At 39.3% G+C, this 20429-nt stretch overlaps 2 protein-coding genes across 7 annotated transcripts; one reads left to right on the forward strand and one right to left on the reverse strand.

Annotated features, from left to right (window-relative positions):
• Nucleotides 1-438: 438 nt before the first annotated feature.
• On the forward strand, nt 439-1388 carry LOC120448545. Of its 2 annotated transcripts, none has more exons than XM_039630595.1 (2): nt 439-557; nt 650-1388. In XM_039630595.1, the coding sequence occupies exon 2, from the start codon at nt 671-673 to the stop codon at nt 1289-1291; it is 621 nt and encodes a 206-aa protein (XP_039486529.1). In that variant the 5' UTR covers nt 439-557; nt 650-670; the 3' UTR covers nt 1292-1388. The 2 variants fall into 2 exon arrangements, with proteins under 2 accessions (XP_039486529.1, XP_039486530.1); XM_039630596.1 differs by lacking the exon at nt 439-557 and having other exon boundaries at nt 668-808; nt 940-1388.
• A 144-nt stretch (nt 1389-1532) lies between these two features.
• On the reverse strand, nt 1533-20236 carry LOC120450616 (zinc finger protein 768). 5 transcript variants are annotated; one of them, XM_039633759.2, is made up of 6 exons: nt 19479-20236; nt 12885-13712; nt 12072-12819; nt 11297-11494; nt 10848-11236; nt 1533-10440 (listed from the first exon to the last, which is right to left on the reverse strand). In XM_039633759.2, exons 2-6 carry the CDS (start codon nt 13338-13340, stop codon nt 9865-9867), a joined length of 2367 nt encoding a protein of 788 aa, XP_039489693.1. In that variant the 5' UTR covers nt 13341-13712; nt 19479-20236; the 3' UTR covers nt 1533-9864. The 5 variants fall into 5 exon arrangements, with proteins under 5 accessions (XP_039489693.1, XP_039489691.1, XP_039489690.1 ...); XM_039633757.2 differs by having other exon boundaries at nt 10845-11248; XM_039633756.2 differs by having other exon boundaries at nt 11988-12819; nt 19479-20235.
• Between the last annotated feature and the right edge of the window lie 193 nt (nt 20237-20429).

Here is a 20429-nt window from a genome sequence, read left to right on the forward strand (position 1 = left end):
ACGTTCGGGACAGAACGAAGGAAATCTGAGTTGCTTGAGGATTTTAAAAAACATCATCTCTATTGATTAGGGGCATAAATATACAGTTAGCACGAGGAATTGTCGAATCTAACAGACGAATACAAAGGAAAAAACATTTGCCAAATAGATTTGCAATTCAGACTCATTAGAAAAGGAAACAGTGTGATGATGAAGAAAGGATGGAAATTGTTAAGATTTTCTTTTGAAATTGATACATGCGCAACATGCACTCCACTGACTAATGATGATGATACTTGAATGTATGTATGTAGCTGGTAGATGTATCCAGGTAGCCTGGAATACAGTTTTGGTTTCCACAGAAAACATACTGTTCATCACAAAATGCAATTTTGAAACCAGCAACAAAATATTGTTTTTTGAGTATATTTCAAACGGATGTGAGCATCCTTCATCGCCCTCACACCTTCACTAGTTGAGTATCGGGTATCTTATAGTCGAGGAAATTTTCTATAGCAATCTATCATTTTATTTCTTGATAGTTTATACTTTTGGAAGGGCCAAATCCAAAATTATTGGTAAGCTAAGAAGGCCAAGCCTTTGATTTAGTTACATATATTATATGTATATTTTAGTCGACCTTGTACATTAAATACATTGTTTGTTTTAGCTTTTTTCGTATTGGCGAGAGATGAATGGCAACAGCCAAAAGTCGCTGGCGGACGATATGGCCTCGCCGCCTTACGGCAAGGAGGTGCTGATTGGAAACTGGGCGGAGCGTCGCTACGCTGTTGAGGAGCAAAGCAATGCCATCCTGCCAGGACTCCGGGTGAGTGGATGCGAGCTCCATAGGTCGCTCTGCCAAGACACATACACTACTGCACCCTTCGTTGGCGCGGAGACAGTATCCTTGTTCGTGGATCATCGCAAGTTGGCTTATCAGAACTTTATAAGGAACAGGCAATCTTGCTTGAACCTGGTGGACGATGAGCTACTCAAAAGGAACTTCACAACCACCAACACCCTGGAGTTTCAGGAGATTCCTCGACTGCGTCTTATACATGCGAATGGGGAAAAGGACAAAAGCGGTCCTCCGAAGCAACCGGCGGACGTGGACAGACTGCAGACTTTCGGCAATCTCACGAAGACACATAACTACCTCTTTCGGTTCAAGTGTAAGCAAATTCTGGAGGAGATCAGCAACATGCAGACCACCTACTCCGCCAGCTTTAACCGCCCATGGGAAAAAAAATCCATCTTTGAATTTGGTCCAGACTACGACGGAGTCGTAAAGTTTGACTTGACGTGCTAGCTACCATAACTATCTTTTCTCCTCAGATTACGTATGGGAATCTACAATTACCCTAAATAAAAATTGCAAGCGTGTTCCCAAAAAAACTCATTCCCTATATTACAAGATTCAATTTATTTCAAATCATTTTCTTGTATAATAATATGGGTTCGTATTTTAGTAGTTCTATATTTTGGATGCCAGAAATTCTTTGAATTTTTTTGTTGCACTCGTCGTAGCATTGATTTTTTCCATTTTCATATTTGGTGAGCTATTTTAAATTGGTTTCTTCTTTCTTTTCGAAATTAGTAAGTTCATAGATGTTTACAATACTTTTGCGTTTACCATTTTTTTTTGTTTGTTACAGAATATATATTTAAATGTTAATTAATTATTACAAAAAGTAAAATGTACGACATTAAACTAGACGACGCAAGATTTTGCATAAGTTTACTTGCTTAAATATTTAATTTTTGACGCGGTAATATTTGCTTGCCTTAAAATCTTATTTATTTTTTGTGAGTTCGATTAATTTTGGACTGCCATGATAGGATTCTTTTTGTGTTTTTCTTCATTTTTTGGCTGACTATTAAGTTTAAAATGATGCTTAAAATCTAAACCAATGGAAGTTGTGTGGGGGTGAGTGTGTGGTGGATAATGTTAGTGTGTAATTTGGTGGTAGTTGCGTGTCCCATGGTGTTTCCTTTTTGTATGTGTAATCTTCGGGATTACTTATAGTTTGGCTAGTGTAATGAATTTTCTGGATATATGTTTGCATATATTGTGCTTTTATTTGCTTATAACAATTATAATTTTGAATTTAATGTTTTTTTGGAGTTAATAGTTTTTATTTTCATGTGAACTTTCCTTATTCATTTTTCGTTTTCCTTCTAAAATTTTACTTTTCGATCAGGCTCAAAGTTGCTTATCGCTTTTTGGATGTCCTCTTTTCTTTCATTTAATTTTTGCTTACTTTAAAGACCTAGAGTATTTACTTGTATTATTCCTTAATTTGTATGTAAAAAATGATGCTTATACATTTGGCTTAAATTTAATTTTTGGTTTTGGTCGCTCCGAAAAATGGAATTAAACGTGAATTGTCTTTAAATAGTTGCCCAGACTTGAGTATACATTGTTTTATGCAATCAATTTTGCAATGACCGAGATTAGTGTTTTTCCGAGAATTTTATTTGAAATTTCGCCGAGAAGGTATACATCAATATATTTATAATTTCGATGTGTTACTTGTATCAATGCCAGTAGTTTAGTCACCATTTCTTTTTCAGATTTTGATATCTAAAGACTTCGGTTTTCGATTGAAAACAAGTTTTTGTTGCCAAACTTTTATTCGTAAGGTTCAATGTTTTCTTTTTAAGTTCCTCTCTAGATTGTAATGTAGAATATGTTTTCTGAATAGTTTAGAGAAACATTTATTTTTATGCAAATTTGTATATGGTATGTCATGAACCTCATTTTTGATTCAGCCGAAATGAATATGATTTAAGCATTCGAAATATTTGCCAGGGGTGTTATATCTTATGAAAATCCTATCCGTTTGTTCCGGTTGTTGTAGTTGGAAGTGTAAAACTAAATCAACAATTTAACTATCAAAATATGATTGGTTTAGATTATTAAATTATACTGAAAATTGTACAAAATGCGAACAAAATTTTTACATCATGTGTTGGTATTGATGTCGGTAAGCCAGTTTTATTGTTTAGGTGCAATCTGTTTTTATTATTTTTGTACCAATTAATTCAATTTTTACCAGGAAAGTGAGATTTTTGTTCTAGTTTGTTTCTTGTAATATAAAAAAGAGTTATATTCGTTTATTTTGATTTTCACTGCATAGATTTTGTATTTATATGTATAACTTGGTTTATACATTTTATCGATTCAAAATGATACAAACTCAAATATTAAAATGCTTAACAACTTTTAGCTATTGTTACTTCTGCTCTCGGTTTTACATTTGCCTTTTTAAAAAATATATGTATATAGGTATTTACCTTTTTTTGCTTTACGTTTGTGGTATACTTAAAATTCCCTCTGTCGCTATTTCGGTATTCATTTTTGATTCGGTTCAATCGGCTTTGTATCTTGCTATCCGCCATCATAACTTCTATTCTCATCTTCTGCTGCTTTTCTATTATTTTTCAATTGGGTTATGTTGTTCCTGTCTGTTGTATAAAAGTCGGTCGATAAGAAAAATGTATTATTATTGTACTATGGTTGCTGCTGCGGTATCCGTTGCATTTGTTGTATATCTTGTAAATTAAAAGATTTGTTCGGTTTATTGTTATTTACTTGTATCAAGCTATTGGCTATTGGCTGGCCCAGGGCAGGTACTCGTCCTGATCCTGGTAGTATAGTATCACTATTGCTTCGTTTGATTCTATTTTGGTTTTGATTCGGCTTAAGGTTTTGATTAAAAAGTTTGCTGTTAGTCCTCACTGAAATTCTCACTTTCTGATAAAAATAAATTAAAGTTTGTTCTGGGTGTTTCACAAAAACGTAATCGGCTATGGTAGCAGTGGTTAGTATTTCTGAATGGATATGTCGTTTTCAGCTGATTAACTCATAGCGAACATTTTTTAAACTCGATCGTACCTTCTTCATTCAGCTGAACGACTGTCGTTCTTGTGGTGATCGGGGATCTGTAATCTTCGTTTTCTTGTTGCATTAGCTATTTGTTAGCAAAATTAGTGAAATAATTGATTTACTTACGTTGGTACTATTGCATTTGCAGTTGCAGTTTGTGATTGCTTATGTACAGTTTCAGTTGAGTTACAATTAACAATAAGTGCATTCGTGCTCGCTTTCGGGGCGGACGCTGATATTTGCATAAATAAAATTTGTTTCTATTGACACTGCTCAGTTAGTATTTCTATGGTAGTTATTAAATTGTAGTCCCTGTCAATCGTTCATAATAATTACAAACGTATATATAAAAGTAATTCCAACATAACAAATTGTGTTCGGTTCTTTCTTTAATCTGATCCATCCATGGGGATATTGAACTTATCGTATTTCATCGATTCTGATGATTGGGTATCTCTCCTTCGCTCGCAGGCAAGCGAACGTTTTAAAATTAGTTTTTCAGTTGCATACTTTACTATACACTTAATGGAATACACTTTAATGTCTGTAAGTAAATGTTACTATATATTCTCCTTTTAGTTTGTTTTTCGGCGTTTTCGTCGACTTTTACTATTTTTTTTGCTGTTTTTCTCAGTTGTATGCTGTCTGATTGGTTTATTTTAGTACCACGGCTTGTGTTTGCTGACATTCTGTTTCCTATTTATTTAAGAGCTGTATTTACTTGTTTCGTTTGCTTGTAAAATTTCTGTAAAATATTTTCGGTACTATTTCTTTTGGTTTGTGGTTTGTTCCTGTTGCAAAAACAACTTCGTATATAATATAAATAATATATTTGATTTCTGTTTGCAATAAATTACTTGTTCTATGGGCACATGGTGTATATTGCAAAAAGTGAACGTACTCATAGGCATAGAATGAGTTTGGGGCCATTGCCTTACAAATTTAAAACGATGACTTTACAAGTGGTTCTTGCTTTTCGCCGAGATTCCAACAGAACTTCACTTTAATTGTTCGCTAGAAGTTTTAGCTATATGATTAGGTTGCGTATCTTTTCTTGATCTTTACAGCTTACTTTAAAAAAAGAGTAATTTTGTCACCACTTTTAGGACACTGAATACACTACTTTCTATGCCTTGTTCGTTCAGATTTTTTGCAATAATTTCAATATAGAGTTTTTATCAATATCGCCATAGGCGTAGTTAACAACTAACGAGGCTATTGTTGTTTTGTTTTGGATTTCATTTCGTCATTTTAATTCACTTTTAAGCCAAAAACAAGGTGTGGTTGAATTTCTGTGATCTGTTATTAGTTTTTTAACTGGCTTTCAATACAATAAAAGTGTGTAATTCCTTCTATTTACGCATCTTGCTGCTGTCACAAACTTTTAAGGGTTACGTTAAATATAAGTAGATATTTCGTATATATATAGAGAGTATGCCTTAAATAGGTTTAAAAATATAATACACCATACATATAATTTAAGAGTTTAGGGTTTTCCATATGCTATAAGCTATTTTCTTTGTTTTTTGTAATTGTTTTATTTTTGCTTTTAATTTTCCTTTTGCTTTTGAACTTGATTTATATTATTTATTATTTTGAGTGACATCAACCCATTTTCTTGATAAATAATCGCTTCCCTTTTGGATATTTGGTAATTGAACTAAAAATATTTTTGTAACTCGAAATGAATCCGTAAGCTTTGTGGTTACAATCCTTACAATCTCAAATCAAATCAAAAAGATGTTGAATGGGCTTTTGTATGTTTTTAGATATTATAATTTTAAATTCTCATCAAGTTCTCAATCATAATCAATTTTATTTTAATTCCTACCGTTGCTATTTCAATGTGTATTTGTCTATTTTTTTTAAATCTTGTTTGTTAGCTGATTCTCTTGAATTATATTTTGTTTGTTGGATGCTTTTATGCTTGGTGGTTGACTTAAAAACTATTATCACTATTGCAAAATGCTGTACTCAATTATAATGCATTCGCTTCTGGAAATTTTGGGATGAAGGACTGTGTTTTCCTTAGATTACACTGCCCTAACTATCCCTAACAGTTTTTGTGTTGAGTTTGCTTCATTGATGTTTGCATGTTGGTTGTGGGCATTTTTTATTAATATTGCTTGTATCTGGTATTAAGCTTGGTATGTATTTTCTGAGTCGGAAATGTAAGCTGGCAATGTAAGCCTGAAAAGTAATCACTTTTGAATTATTCTCAAATATTATCCTGACGTTTATATTTATTATTTATTGGTATTATAATTTGTTTAATTTTTAAGAAGAAAGGATTTTTCATGTGTTCTTTACTTTGGTTGTTCGTTTTGGATTTTCAGGGTGCCATGATTTCGTATCAAAACGCAGAGTCTAGATAAATTTACTTTTGTCATGTCTGATTTTTCTTTGTCGATTTTGATGTGCCAAGTTTAATATTTTTCCTTGCCTCCGTTATCTTGAGTGATTGTGTTTCTTGGGATTGCAATATGGTTACATGTTACTTAGGTTTAATAATTATGGCTCTTTGATACTGCACTTAAAATTTCTGCTATAAAAATTACTTGTATTTGTACTCTTGGTTATTTAAATTGGGCTATTGTTTTTTGTTAGGTATGCTTGTAACATTGATTGGTTTTCCTATCTCTTTCTCAGTTATTATCTGTAGCATTTATCTCCTTCGACGGTTAATCCGGGATTTACATTAATATGGTTCTGTTTTGGTCTGGTCTATTCGGGTTGTCAAGTTTTAGCCCCTTTGTCATTCTAGGCTTGAGTCATCTCAAATATTTCCCCATCTTACACATTCTCATATAGCTTAGAATGCCATTTCTATGTTTGTCACGGCCGGTGTGGTCTTCGGTCTTTACTGACTGATGCTTCTTAGAAGAATTCTAAGAGCATGTTCCACTGAAGCAGTTGGTGTACTTCATTGTGCAGCTTTCTTATAACTCATGTTTTCTATTTAGTTTGGTTAGCAACTATTAAAATAAATAAACAATACAAAAACCAACCAATGATGTAAATAAAATCCAAATTATATTTTAAAATAAGAAATTGGAAAAATATCGCAATTTACAGAACATGGTAGAACAATTTGTAGTCCCGGGATGTTCTGCAAAATGATTTTGGAGCATTTAAAATTTTGTTCTTAGTCTCTGTCTTTATGCTAGATTTTGTTCCGCCTAAATTTATGATTTTATTTTTGATTAAGAGTATGCTTTAAATTTTGCGTTAATGCCTAAAATGTACAAAAGTTTTACGTTTAGGTTTGTTTTTAATTTGCATTTATCACAGCGACATTCAGTCTAAATTTTGCTTTTATTGGAATTATAGCATAATTTGCCATAATTTTCTTTGATATAAACGTTCTCATAAACATTTTAATTTTTTTTTAACTAAAACTAAAAATAATTTTGATTTAAAGCCAAAAGGTTCTTGTGTGTTTTCGTCGTATTTTCATTTCATCGATTTTACATTTTCGATTTTTTTAAAGCCGAAAGGATTAATAAAATTTTGTCTAAAAGGCCTAAAGGTTTGCTACAGCTTAGAGTTAAACATTGTGTTTTTATTGCAAATCATGCTGATAATTCTGATCAAGTCCGTTTTGTCTAATTCCAATAAAAGCCACCATATTGGGTTCCATATCAAGTTTTGGATGTTAGTTGCCTGTGCCGGAGCATGCAATATTTTTGTAGTATTCGTATTGATCCGCTCTCAATTTTAGTTTAGATGTGCAAATTTTATAGGCCTAAAAAGTGATTTTAAAATTTTGACTAAATTTACCGTAATTGTAGGCGTTATTTTATACTTTACAATGTCAAACAATTTGATCAAACTTTTAATAAAACTTTTGCTGGTAGATTTACATTTAATATTTGCCAAAACATTCTATGTACAATTTTGAATAAACCATTCTTGCCGAAACTTTTGCAGCGACACTCGTATCACAAAAACCAGACGTTTGCCCAAGCCGAAAAGTCGTAGATTTGTATAATGCCAGAATTTTCTGAGTTGCCCCTTTAAGAAAGGAAATCATAAGAAATAGACCTCGGGAAGGATAAAGGGAAATAAAAAAAATGGCAAAATAAAGTTTGATAAATCATATAGTTGTTTTATTGAAATAATTAAATAAAATATCCAAACATAATTGATAAACTTTAAATTTAAAACAGTGAAAACAAATCGTATTCGGAGCACTTGCTTTGATTGCAATAGAAACTTAATTGACTAATTATTAAATTTATAAAATAATGAGTAGATACTTGATAAGGTGAAACGCCTAACTGAATATATACATAAAATATGTATACTTCTACATAAATATATATACTTTTACACAAAATATGTATACTTTTTAGGAAACATATTCTAAATATCAATTACAGTTATAAATGCTTTGACGGTACATTGGAAAATTTGTTAAGAAACTAAATTTGTCGGTTATATCCACACAGTTGGCAGGGGAGGAACTTAGATGGTGGGGATCGGGTCTTCAATACGGTAGGTTATACTGAGTAAAGGTTGGAGGATTGGTACGTGTTTATTCATAATATTTTGACTATTAATTATGTTTGTGTATGGCACCTGAAGAGTCACTTTCGAATTTGCCTGCTTGCTAAACAAGATGTTCCAGCTTATTCCTTTTGTCTGCCTTGTGTGTGCAACAGTGTGGACATATTTGGGTTAAACGTATGCATGCCTAATTACTAAATAAAAACTCAACATAAATTACACATAATTAGTTGGGGAAGACAACAAATGAATCCTAGGTCAATTTACTTAAGGTTTTATAACATATTCTTGATTTATCGTATCATTAAATTGCATTCCAGTATTCATCTAAACACTTTAAAAATCACATATCAATTGAAATGAAAAAGAAATTTCTAATCAGAGTTTGGTGGTCTTGGCGGATCCCCTTGGCTTAGCCAAGCTGTTCACCCAGCGTAATTCGATCAATCATACTTATAAACAAAAACTCCAATACATCGAAATATCTAAAGTATAGAGCTAAAATTTAGATGCTGCTACGAAAATTTATAATTCAGCGCCAACGTCTTCGTATCCCCATCTTCTTTTTTCCCATCAGCTGCCCTTTCTATCACGTCACATGTCACTCATTGTATCGGAGCTATCGTAGTATTACGCCTAATTCGTATATCCTCGATCGATTGTATCCAAAATAAAGGGTTACGAAATTCGACTTTTCTTAAGTGTCCATGTGTTTGTGTGTATATAAATATTTTATGTATTTGTAGTCTTAAAAGTTGTTGGGGTACTAAAACAAATAGAAATCGTATAACGTTGTGTTTTGGCTCTCGTTTCTCCTTTATTCTTCTCATTACTTCTCTTACACATTCCCCATTTGCATTTCATGTTCATGGTTTATATCAAAGGAGTTTAGAGTCCTTTTCAAAAAGACTAGTACTCGTCCTGTTTGCGTTCTGTTCAGCTCCTCTCGGTTCGTTTGTTTGCCATTGCCAAACTGTATTTTGTGGTTTTAAGATTAGTTTTAAAAACTAGGAGAATTTGTTTTGCGTCTAATACTAAAAAACTAATCGAACCTAAGAAATATGGTGAATAGTTTGTGTTCCTCAACTTTGAATTCTCGCCTCCTGCTCTAGTCTCTCTTACTGATGACATCATAGAGATCCGAATATAGAGTGTATGTGTGGATGAATGGGAATCGCGTGTGATAGAGTTGGGGGCGGAGGCGCTACTCCGTTAGCCACGCCCGAGTGGCCTGGATGTGTTGGGTGACCCGGATGGACCGTATGAGGGGCCGGTGGCGGCGGCAGCGTGATCGAAAGCGTCACAGTCTGTGGCGCCGCAACTGGTGAGCCGTGGGCGGATGAGGGCGTGACCGCTGTAACAGTGGCGGCCGCTGCTGCAATGTGATGCGCGGACGACGTGGGAGGAGGTGGCGGCGGATGGTGTTGCTGCTGCGGTGCCGACGGCTGCTGTTGTTGTGCCCCAGTTGCTGCAGTGGTGGGATGTCACTGGGCCACCACAGAGGCAGAGCCATTCTGCTGAACCACCACGCCAGATGCCACCGTATTGGCCACCGTCACAGTTACGGGCGGAGTGGGTCCTCCGTTTGCGTGAGCCACGCTGGGCTGCTGGGCCTGCTGGGCCTGCTGCTGGTGTGCCTGGAAGGGATGCTGAAAGGGTGGTCCGTAGCACTGCGGAAAATAGAGCTCGTTCTTTACCACCGACTGCTGCACAACCGCGGCTGCCGCAGCGTTGGATGCTATACTGCGCACCGGAAGAATGTTGGCCTTGTTGTCTACTGTCGATGGGTTATTGTTGTTGAGGAACTGCTGGGCCGCCAGGCTCTTGGCATCGTTCATTAGGTGATTGGCCACCTGGGTGACAGCGTTGTTCTGCTGCTGCTGCTGCTGCTGTTGCTGTTGTTGCTGCTGCTGTTGCTGCTGTTGATGCTGCTGCTGTTGCTGTCGGCGCACCTTTGTGGTGTTGGGGTTCATGTGGTTGTCGATGTGCTTGGTAACCTCGTTCTCCGTAGCAAAGCGCCGACGGCAATTCGGCATCGGACAACAGAATGGACGATCACCCTGCGTGTGAAAGTAAATTGATGGATTAGAGCTCTGACTAGAGTAGTTCATCCAGGAACGATTTCTCAATTTCACGAAATTTTAGTACGATCTCGAAAAGGGCCAACTAATATAATTTATAGAATAATTTATAAAATAATATATAAAACAATCTTATTTTTTTTTTTTAAATTAAAATTGTGTTCTATGGTTTCTTTGTGATTTAGAAAAAGTTATAGAAGGATGTGAAAAAAGTTCAGTAAACTGTGCAAAATGTAAGTTTTCGAGGGTTTGATATACTTGTCTATAAGCATTAAGATCAACGAGGTCATTGAGGCTTACAATTTTGAAATTTTAAATTTGCGTTCTCCACTTAAATTGATTTTGAGAAATCGAGCCTAAGCAGACTAAGGCCAGGCTACAACTACCTGGTGGGTGCGCGTGTGTTGGTCCAGGATGGCCTTCTGACGGAAGTCCTTGCCGCACTGACCGCATTTGTACGGCTTTTCGCCGGTATGGATGCGCAAGTGCTGATTAAGAATAGTCCGCTGGCGGAAGAACCGTGGACAGTACATGCAGCCGAAGGGCTTCTCGTTGGTGTGGATACGCAGGTGCTGCGTGAGATGCGACTGCTGTCGGAAACGCTTCCCGCACTCCGGGCAGGGGTACGGCCGTGACTCAATGTGGATGCAACCGTGCTGCAACAGCGTTGTCTTTTGTTTAAACTCCTTGTCGCAGATGGGGCACCGTACGTAGAGCGGCATGTTTGCCGGTCTCACACCGATATGCTGCAGCACCTCGGGCAGTATCTTTTGGCCTGTGCGAGGATCTGATTAGAAGGTAGCCGCCTCCAAACGCGCCTGACAGGAGTACTCACCCTTGCCGTCCTTGAAGTAAGAGGGGTAGTGCATGCCACCGCTGCCATCAGGTGTTCCTTGGGAGTCCTCGTCGTGGTAGCCGCCGCCCGTGCCGGCGATATCACCCTTTGTGTCGTTGTCCTCGCCAGGGAAGGGTACATCCGAGGGCCATAGAGTCGGGTGCGGCCCGTTCTTGAAAATAAGGTGTGGCGAGACGTCTGTGTGGGGGACGTGTTGATCAGCAGTGTCACATGGAAGTAATCAAGCGAAAGAAAGGTACTGTTAGCAGCGCTTAAACTTGGCGCGCAGCCGAGATACAAATTATCGAAAGAAGTGCCTAGCTCTCAACTTGTTAACGGACGAATTTTTCTGGCTGCCGACTGGCTGAGACGATAGAAAAGTTGGAACCTTGCTCTCCTGAATTAAATTGTTTTCAAAGCTGTTCGCTTTCCGTCTTTACGCTCAGCGAGTCCACGTGCCAAATAGGTAATTCAATAGGGACAATTTCGATATTCGGCCAAAAAGTTCGCTTAATTGCATAGGGAACAAAATTTTGCAGGGAAATCGGGTGCCAAAAGGAATGAGATAAGCCAAGCTTGTGAATCAGCTGGCTAACCGGTGTCTGATCTAGCACTACTCCTATCTCATAAACTATTCGAATCTGTATCTGCATCTGCATCGGTATGTAATTTATCTGTATCTGTCGCTCGCCTTGGTGGGTGCGCACATGCTGATTGAGGATGGCTTTCTGGCGAAAGTGCTTGCCGCACTCGGGGCAGGCGAAGGGCTTCTCACCCGAATGGATGCGTATGTGCTGGTTGAGAATGGCGCGCTGCCGGAAGCTGCGCGAGCAATATGGGCAGGTGAAGGGCTTTTCGTTGGCATGGATGCGCAAATGCTGTGTAAGGTGCGACTGCTGGCGAAAGCGCTTGCCGCACTCGGAGCACGGGAAGGGACGTGCGTCCGTGTGGATGCGGTCATGCTGCAGCAACGTGCTCTTCTGCTTGAAGTCCTTGCCGCAGGTGAGGCACTTGAACAGCCGTAGATCGCTGTGAGGCTTGTTCTTGTGCGGGCGTCCTGGTCCGTTGCCCGTCCTTCCGCCGCTTGTCACGCCCACCGATCCTACTCCCGTGGCACCGCCTACTCCTCCGCTCCCATTGGCTCCCGCACCGCCTTCATTGGCATTGGTGTTCGCCGGTCCGGAGTTCTGCTGGCCGTTCTGCTGCGCCGGAAGCAGTTCGGGAAGCGCGTAGGCCTCACCCCCTCCGCCCCCACCGCCTCCGCCAGACTGTTCTATTGGCAAAACGCCCTTGTTAAGATAATGAAGCGGCGGGAAGCCAGGCGGTGCCAGCATCCCTCCTTGCGGTGCCGCGTGGCGGGGGGCATAATAGTCCGGAGTCTGAAAACTGTTGGCGGGGTCGCCTTGCGTTCCGCCATTTTGCTGGACGTGCGGGTTGCCCGACTCGCCCGCGTTGGATCCCGAGTGCTGGGGGTCATTGCTGCTTTGGCTTTGATTGGGAGTCGGGTTTTGCTGGTTGGCGAGCTATAAGAAGTTCAAAGACGTTAGTCAAGCCGTTGTTCAAATATGCAACTGAAAATAAAGCCTACCTGGTGGTTCATGGGGTCCTCGTCGCCTGCCCCGTTTGCTCGCTGCTGCTGCTGGACAGAAGGATACGGGCTTGAGGAAGGCGACACCTGTTGCTGGCGGCCATCGCCGCTGCCGTTGTCGCGGGCCTCCTGACCGCCAACCGGCGGACTTTGGGGCTGTCCCGCTGCCGCGGCCACAGCTGCCGCCTGGGCCGCTGCCTGCGCCGCGTTTTGCTGCTGTTGTTGCTGGGCGGTTAGGTGCTGCTGGGCCTGCTGCTGGATGTTAGGGTACATCTCGCTGCCCCACTGGGCGGGACTGGCACCTATGGCACCGGGGTTCCGTTCAGCGTCCTGCGAGTCCTTATAGAGCACGTATGGCTGGCCCGTGTCCTGGGTGATGCAGTACATAATCTGGCGCGGCACCTTCAATCCGGCTGCTATGCAAGCAGCAAAGGAAGCCGAAAAGTTGATGGCCATTGCTTGATTCACTGTTCAATTGGTAAGTGTTCAGGAAAGGGCTTCTGCTTTCTCAGATTATTAGTTGATTGTGCCTGTGGCTTGAATGGCGTTTTAAACTATTTCAAAGTCTCCCTTTAATCACTTCTGATGCACATTATAATGGGGTTTCTTGACTTTCTATGTGGGTCTTATCGCCACTGTGGTATCTGCTGGTTATTTGTTTCTTTTCATGTTGATTCAATTTTAAATTCCTTTCTTCTTAAGTGTTTCATTTATTTATTTAAGTTTATAAACTTCTTTTTTCTTTAAAATAAAATGTTACCCTCTCCTTTGTTGGTTTAAAATTGGTTTCAAAGATATTTTAATTGATGCGAATTTCCTTTGGTTCAACTGAAAGATAAAAGGTAATTATTCAAAGATGTATCAAGAAGATTGGTTCAATAGGTCCACAATTTCTATTAACCGCCAATAGAAAAATCAAGTATGTTGCTATGTGGTCGGTTGGCATGCAAAACACATCCAGCCAACTCCCAACCTAACTTCAAACCCACAAAAAGTGAAAAGACCGACGACACTAGCAAAAATGCCAGGCAAATTAAAAACAATGAAGATCACCAACGGCTGATTGGGAGGAGTGGCGCATAAATGCACACCGCATGCGAGCCAGGCGAGTTCCTCTCGCCTCCAAATTCCCCCAGTACCGCCTGAGTACCCTCAAAGCGACTGTCCACATGTTTCCTTCTTTGTTGTCATGCCTTGCCGGTCTGACTTGACTCACTTGTCTCCCTAGTTCTCGTGCCTTTCGTTTTTGGTTTCGGTTCGGTTTTATCTTTGTGCCGCGTTATTTTTGTTGTTTAACGGCGGTGACGGCGGCGTGCCAACTTTTTAATGCGGGATCAAGGTCTTGTAGAGCGTACGCCTCGCGCAACACAAGCAAAACGCAGACGCGGGTAGGGCGCAGACATACATGTATACCCCCATCACCCGCATAGTGCCTGTTGACTGATCCACCATGCCCCATTTCCACGGCTTTTGTATCAATGTATGATTTATCAATAGCCAAATAAACATTTTTCTTTTATATAAGGGTGCTAAAAGAAATCCCGGGACACTTACGGGCCATGTTAGTCTAAAACAAAAGTGTTTTGAGTTAAAATTGTTTCATTGTATACATTGTTAGAAAGAGACGTCAAAACTGCTTTACCAATTTCAAAAATTCTAAGCTCGCACTTGCGACCATATAGATTATATACATATAAGCTTGATTATCTGCCCGACCGTCACCCATCCGTTTCTACGAAAGGCAGTCGATCAGTTTTGAACAAATCTGCATAAATCTTTCTTTTTAAGTCGGAATCACTATACGATATAAGAGCTATTCTTATATACATAAAGGGTGCTATATACTGGGCCTAACTTTTATAGTTGCGAGATATCAACGTTCATACGGACGGGAAGCTGAAGGTTATTTAAAAACGTTTTTTGTATTGTTATATTTTTTAAAACAATAAAAGCTTTAGTTCCTATATACTATGTACTAAAAATTACTTTCCCTTTACTATTATTTTTATATTGATTTGTTCTCAATATTTTATTTTGAACGCTGTTCAAGAAAGTAATGAATTGATCGAAAGCGCAACCTAACTCCAGGTGGTGGAGACCCAACAATAAATTGGAAATCCACCATCGGGAATCGGCTATTGAGTAAAACGACGCCAAAAAGATCCAAGCTCCATTAAACTCAGGCAGGAGAGGCAGTCGGACTGGGCTCTCCAGCAATTGCACTTCGCGTGAAATGCATACGAAGTATGTACGTAGTACTGGTGCGCTGCTATTTGCGAGTTGCTGCGCTTCATTGGCAGAGCAACAGCATCTGCAATTTATGCGTTCCTTGTCGTCTCTGGTCGTCTTCCATTTCGATTCCTCGTTACACTATCCATAAGCTCTTAATGTTTTGTTGGCGGAATTGCCTGGCTTACAATCGGTTCTCTAGAGATAAAATTGGTTTAGAAAATAGCCTTCCCATTTCTTGATCTGTTATTTATCAAGGCTGAAATTATAAATTACATGGATTAAGCTCATAGAAGAAATTTTGGGAGACAGATGTGTTTTGTACATCGTAAAACATTAGAGTCTCTAGTAATAACTAGATCTTAGAAGTTCGAGGAAAGCTCAAAAAATCAGGAAGTATTATTTTATCGTGAAAGAAATAGTTGTCTTGCATATAGTTGTTCTTATATAGTGAAATATGGTATTGAAAAGGGTTTGAAATTTGTAGAAAAATCCCAAATGTTTCCTTCATTATATATAGCATATGTTCAGGACTTAAGGTGCAACTAAAACTTAACAATTATATATCTAAACAAGATTAATTATACAACTTGAGCCGCTCGTTCTGAGCGTTTTTTATTATCCAATATCTTTTCCTTAAAAGGGACCCAAATTATATATGTACATATAGTGTTCGACATGTCACGCACCGAAACTGCGTCTTGCCCTGAAGCATTCATTAAAGAAGAAAAACATGAGAGTCAAAAGAACTGCGAAGGAAAAATTTCAACACCGACAGTTGGAGGCGGTTTGTGGGCGTTAGAGTGGGCGTGCCAGCATGGGCTGCTTCAAGCTTGCGCTGCATCTATGTTTCTGAAGGCTGTATGCTTAACCTCAACTTACTAGCTTTTATAGTTCCTGAGATCTCGACGTTCCTTTTTGAAAAGATAATAACTAATTTCAGAAAATACGGCATATCTCTGGAATTGAAACGACTTCTACAGCTACTGACCTTATTATACGCCTATTATATGCCTGTAACCCTCAAATTTTTAATAACTTTTTATTTAGTGAGATCTGAAAAAGTTTTTAATATAATTTTTGTAAATATATCTGACCGTGCAACGCCAAAATTATAAGATTTTCAGTACCAATACGAAATACTTCCGTGTCCATCCCCAGGTCCTTACACAACAATAATTATTAGTTTTAGATGCATATAAATCTAATTTGACTTGTGCACTAATGCGGGTATTGAAGATCGACTGTAAGTACTTTTGAACTCCATTTTTCAACCATTTATCGCCAGCGAAATTTCTGGCTCAGGCTGCGCTTGAAGTGAAAGTTGTCAACGAGCCCGTCTCCAGCTGCAGCAGTTGCCCCACCCACAAGTCGCCGTCTGCTTAAAGGGGAGAATGATATTTCAGTTTCTATTTATATTTGAATGGCGTCCAACAACGAGTCAGCCAATGGCGCCGCAGCTGATTGCCAATGGAGAAGCTTGCAGTTTTGCGCTCGTGTCTCCGTCATGTACAATGCACTATTGTGCAGTGTGAAAATCTGGTGTCGTGTTACTTGTATCGTTTGTTGCAGCGTGTTTCTTGGGCTTAGGCTGTTAGGTGTGAAGAAGGTGGAGTTTGTCCGCAATTGCCCGCCTAGATCTGCTACCATTTTTTGGTGAGGATGCATCTCGTTTGGCTACTATATGCCTTCAAATGGACTGGCCTTCAAGATGCATTAGTAATCTAGATTTTGAACAATTAAAACTTGTGTAGAACAACTGGATGAAATTTATTTTCGAATGTAATTTTAATCGTTAGTCGTTATATTATTTATTTTATAGTTGCCATGTTCATAATATGTTTTAACATAAAACAAAGTAATTTTTTAATCAAACAAAAAATTTAATAAGTTTAATTAAATAACATGGTTTTACATAAGAATAAACAGAAAAAACTAGAAATATAACGGGACATCTCATGGAATATAGGCATAAGGTCTGCACACACACGCTGTAAACATTTTTGTAACGTCGGTATTTACATACATTTCTAAAAGAGTCATCTGATTTATCCACTTGAATTATAAAAAATCTCGTCGGTATAAGCGGTTTGTCGCTAAAAGCGGAGACGTACTAACCGGAGGTCCTTTCATATAACTTTGTATGGGGACCAACCAAGCCATCGAGTTTCTGTCGCAATAACCGGACTGACGCTATAAGCGGAGTCGTTATAACCGGATTCTACTGTATTTTTTATTTGTTGGTCTTGTAAATTTTTATCGATATGCAAAAAAACTTTTGCCACGCCCGCTCTAACGCCCACAAAACGCCCACTTTTTGGAGTCTGCATAAAGCACTCAACTTTCTAGATTTTATAGTTCATGAGATCTCGACGTTCTTACGGACAAACAGACGGACGGACAATGCCAGATCGACTCGACTATTGATCTTATAGGATCGGAAACACGTCCGTCTACCTGTTACAAACTTTTCAACGAATCTAGTATAATTATGCGTATTATGGGTATCGAGTATATAAAGAAATTGATAATCTTAATAAACCGAATTAGACGTATCAAAAGCCTCAACCTATCTGGCCCTTTGACTTTCAGTAAGCTTTTCCAAAAAATTAAGTATGTTACAGCTGAAAGTGCAAAAATATATATTTTTTTTTTATATTATTTTAAAATTTAAAATTTAAGCGTCCAGTGAATTCCCAAAATACTTATGTACATACATATGTATATACATAAACAATAGAAAACCTTTGTTCCAAACCACTTCAAGGTTAAGGCAATGAACAGAATTAAGCAGAGTACACAAATTGCCAAAAGTTGTTGCTGCACCAACAGCCACAAAAAATGAGCGGCAAAGCATTTTAGCGTAATTTGTGCAGCTATCTAATTCAATGTACAAAAAGCTCTGCCAGCGATACCCTCACACACACACACACGACGAAGAGCGGTACGCTTCGTCGAGGGGAAGGTGAGAGAAATGCGGGGGAGACAGCAAATTGAGAGCGGGAGCACGTAACTACAGCGACAGGTACAGAGATGTGAGAGTAAATAAAGACAAAAAGAAAAATAAGGCAAAAAGTGACTCACAAAAACAGAATGGGAATTTTTTGTCTATTTTTTGTTTTGGAGAGCGTTGTGCAAAAAACTTTTCTGTTTTAGGTTATCTGCGTAGCTTTTTTGTTGCACACCAAAATAATTGAACATAGCCATTCAGATAAGCGCTCCAATGTTATGTGAGTTCTCCAATGCGGATTAATATCCTGGTTTAACGTTCGGACCTTAAAAGTGTAAGTGGATGGCTCCAAGGCAATACCCCGACTCTGACAAATACCCTTGCATTTAATTGACGCCCAACAGAGGAGCTCTGTTGTGTGACAACCGACATTCAACCGGCAACGAACTTATCGCAGAAGTATGTAAGTTCCACAGCACGCCACAAATGCATTAGGAGTTGGAGATGTACACATCTGTTAGATATATAAGCCGAAAAACGAAAGCCTACAAAAAAACTACAACCAAGACAGGCACACACGAACATACAACTAAGTGATTTTGCTTGTTTTGTTGCTAAACATTTTGTGGATTTTAGTTTTTGTGCAAAAACTGTTTTTGCTTATAATTCATCATATTCCTTTATGGCCTGACATTCGCACACACTCGCGAGTACGCAGACACACAAATGCCCTACTCTTTCGACCCCCGCCACCACTAACCTCCACCATCACGGCTCACACACTGGCGCAACACAGACACCAAAAATATAAATGAATTCAGCCCCAGGGAGAATTTCGCAAAAAATCGGAGAGCAAAAAAGCAAATAAAAATTGCAAATGATTTGTGGCAATTTTTGTTGTTGCTATTGCCTTTAGTTTTTCGCTTCTGCTTTGGGCTTCTCTGCTCATTAGTGCCGCTTTGTGCTTGGTGTGTGCCCCCTCCGCGCCTCTTTATTCCATCAGCGCCGAATTTCCTTTGCATTTGTCAACTTGATTTACGCGCAAGCATTTTTATTTGTATATCTTTAAAATTTTAGTTAGTTTTCATTCAATTTTTGCAACATCTGCCTCTTTATTGCTTTCTTTTCTATGTGCATTCCCTATCTGCAAGGTCCTAATTGGTACGGGACAGAATTCGGGTTTAAAAACTTTTTATCCCATCTGGTAATGTTCGGCGTCTCCCATATTATTAATTTCTAGCGCCAACCAGGATCTTCGGAGTTTTGTTTGCTTCCCAAATAAAAACTGACTAGTTCTCTTGCCCATAGCTAAGAGCACCCAAAAATCATCCAGTTCCTCTGGGGGCTTGACATACTGTAGGTGTATGTGGCCCAATGACTGTATTAGTATGTATACAGGGTATAAAGACACTAACCTCAAAATGCTTGATTGCGGCAGGCAATGGCACGACTTGTCGAAGTTCAGAACAAGGGAGCCGGAGGAAGTAGGGGCAAATTGCAAATTGCAACGGGCCGCGAACACAGACGCAGTTCCCAGCGCACACAGATGCACGTGCTCACACAGACACCCCCGAAACGAGCCGAATTTCGCATAGATACCTCCACCAGCGCAGCAGCGTGGCAGATACACACAGATACGCAGCTGCAGTTGCAGTTTTAGTTGCAATGTTGCAAATAGCAAACTGCAGACGATCGCGAAATTGATTTCGAATCCGGTCAGCGGCTTTTGTTGCAATTCCAAAGGGTCTGTCCTTTTTTTATTTGACGGTTCTTCATTACACCTCTGTTTGCTCCTTGGACCCTCGACCTTCTGCTTTCTCTTCCCTCTAAGGGCGACGTTGCGTATACGCAGTGTTGTCCTGCACGTAAATTATGCGACGTTTATTCAACACTTGCCCTCCCGGCGATTGTTTTTGGTGCACTTTTGCGTTTTATTTCTGTTTGCGTCGCTGGCCGACGACATTTTTAGTTATTTTTGATGGCTGCCTCACAAGTTCTCGACCGGAGCGCTCTCTGCACATGTACGTACTCTGTGTACAGCTTTTTTATTAGATGTCGGCACGAAAAATCGAACAAAATGCCAAAAAATAACAAACCGAACGCGAAGCAAACGCGAATATGAGTCCGAACACAAAACGAGACTCAACGCGACTCAACTTGACTCGCCTCTCAGCGATGCCTCGTTGTCTGAACGACTTCTCGTCTGCTGGCGTTGTGTGTCAGTGTCTTGCCTTTTTCTCTTTCTCTTTCTGTCCCTGTGCCTGTTCATGTGCCTGCAATAGTGTGGAGCGCTTGGGAGTCGCCAACCGGGAGAGGACAGGGGCCAAAACTCGGAGAGCCTCTCTAAGCTTTTTTAGCCAAAACAT

This window comes from Drosophila santomea, chromosome 3L (genome assembly GCF_016746245.2).
Source record: "Drosophila santomea strain STO CAGO 1482 chromosome 3L, Prin_Dsan_1.1, whole genome shotgun sequence".
In the NCBI taxonomy this organism is placed as follows: domain Eukaryota; kingdom Metazoa; phylum Arthropoda; class Insecta; order Diptera; family Drosophilidae; genus Drosophila; species Drosophila santomea.

Bases quoted from the DNA above. Each gene is read 5' to 3' on its own strand.
- LOC120448545 (XM_039630595.1), top strand. From the start codon at position 671: ATGAATGGCAACAGCCAAAAGTCGCTGGCGGACGATATGGCCTCGCCG.
- LOC120450616 (XM_039633755.2), bottom strand. From the start codon at position 13,340: ATGGCCATCAACTTTTCGGCTTCCTTTGCTGCTTGCATAGCAGCCGGA. The intron at 12,820-12,884 runs GTAGGCTTTATT...AACTTCTTATAG, and splicing joins AGGACCCCATGAACCACCAG to CTCGCCAACCAGCAAAACCC. The intron at 11,495-11,987 runs GCGAGCGACAGA...TCCCCCACACAG, and splicing joins GCATGTGCGCACCCACCAAG to ACGTCTCGCCACACCTTATT.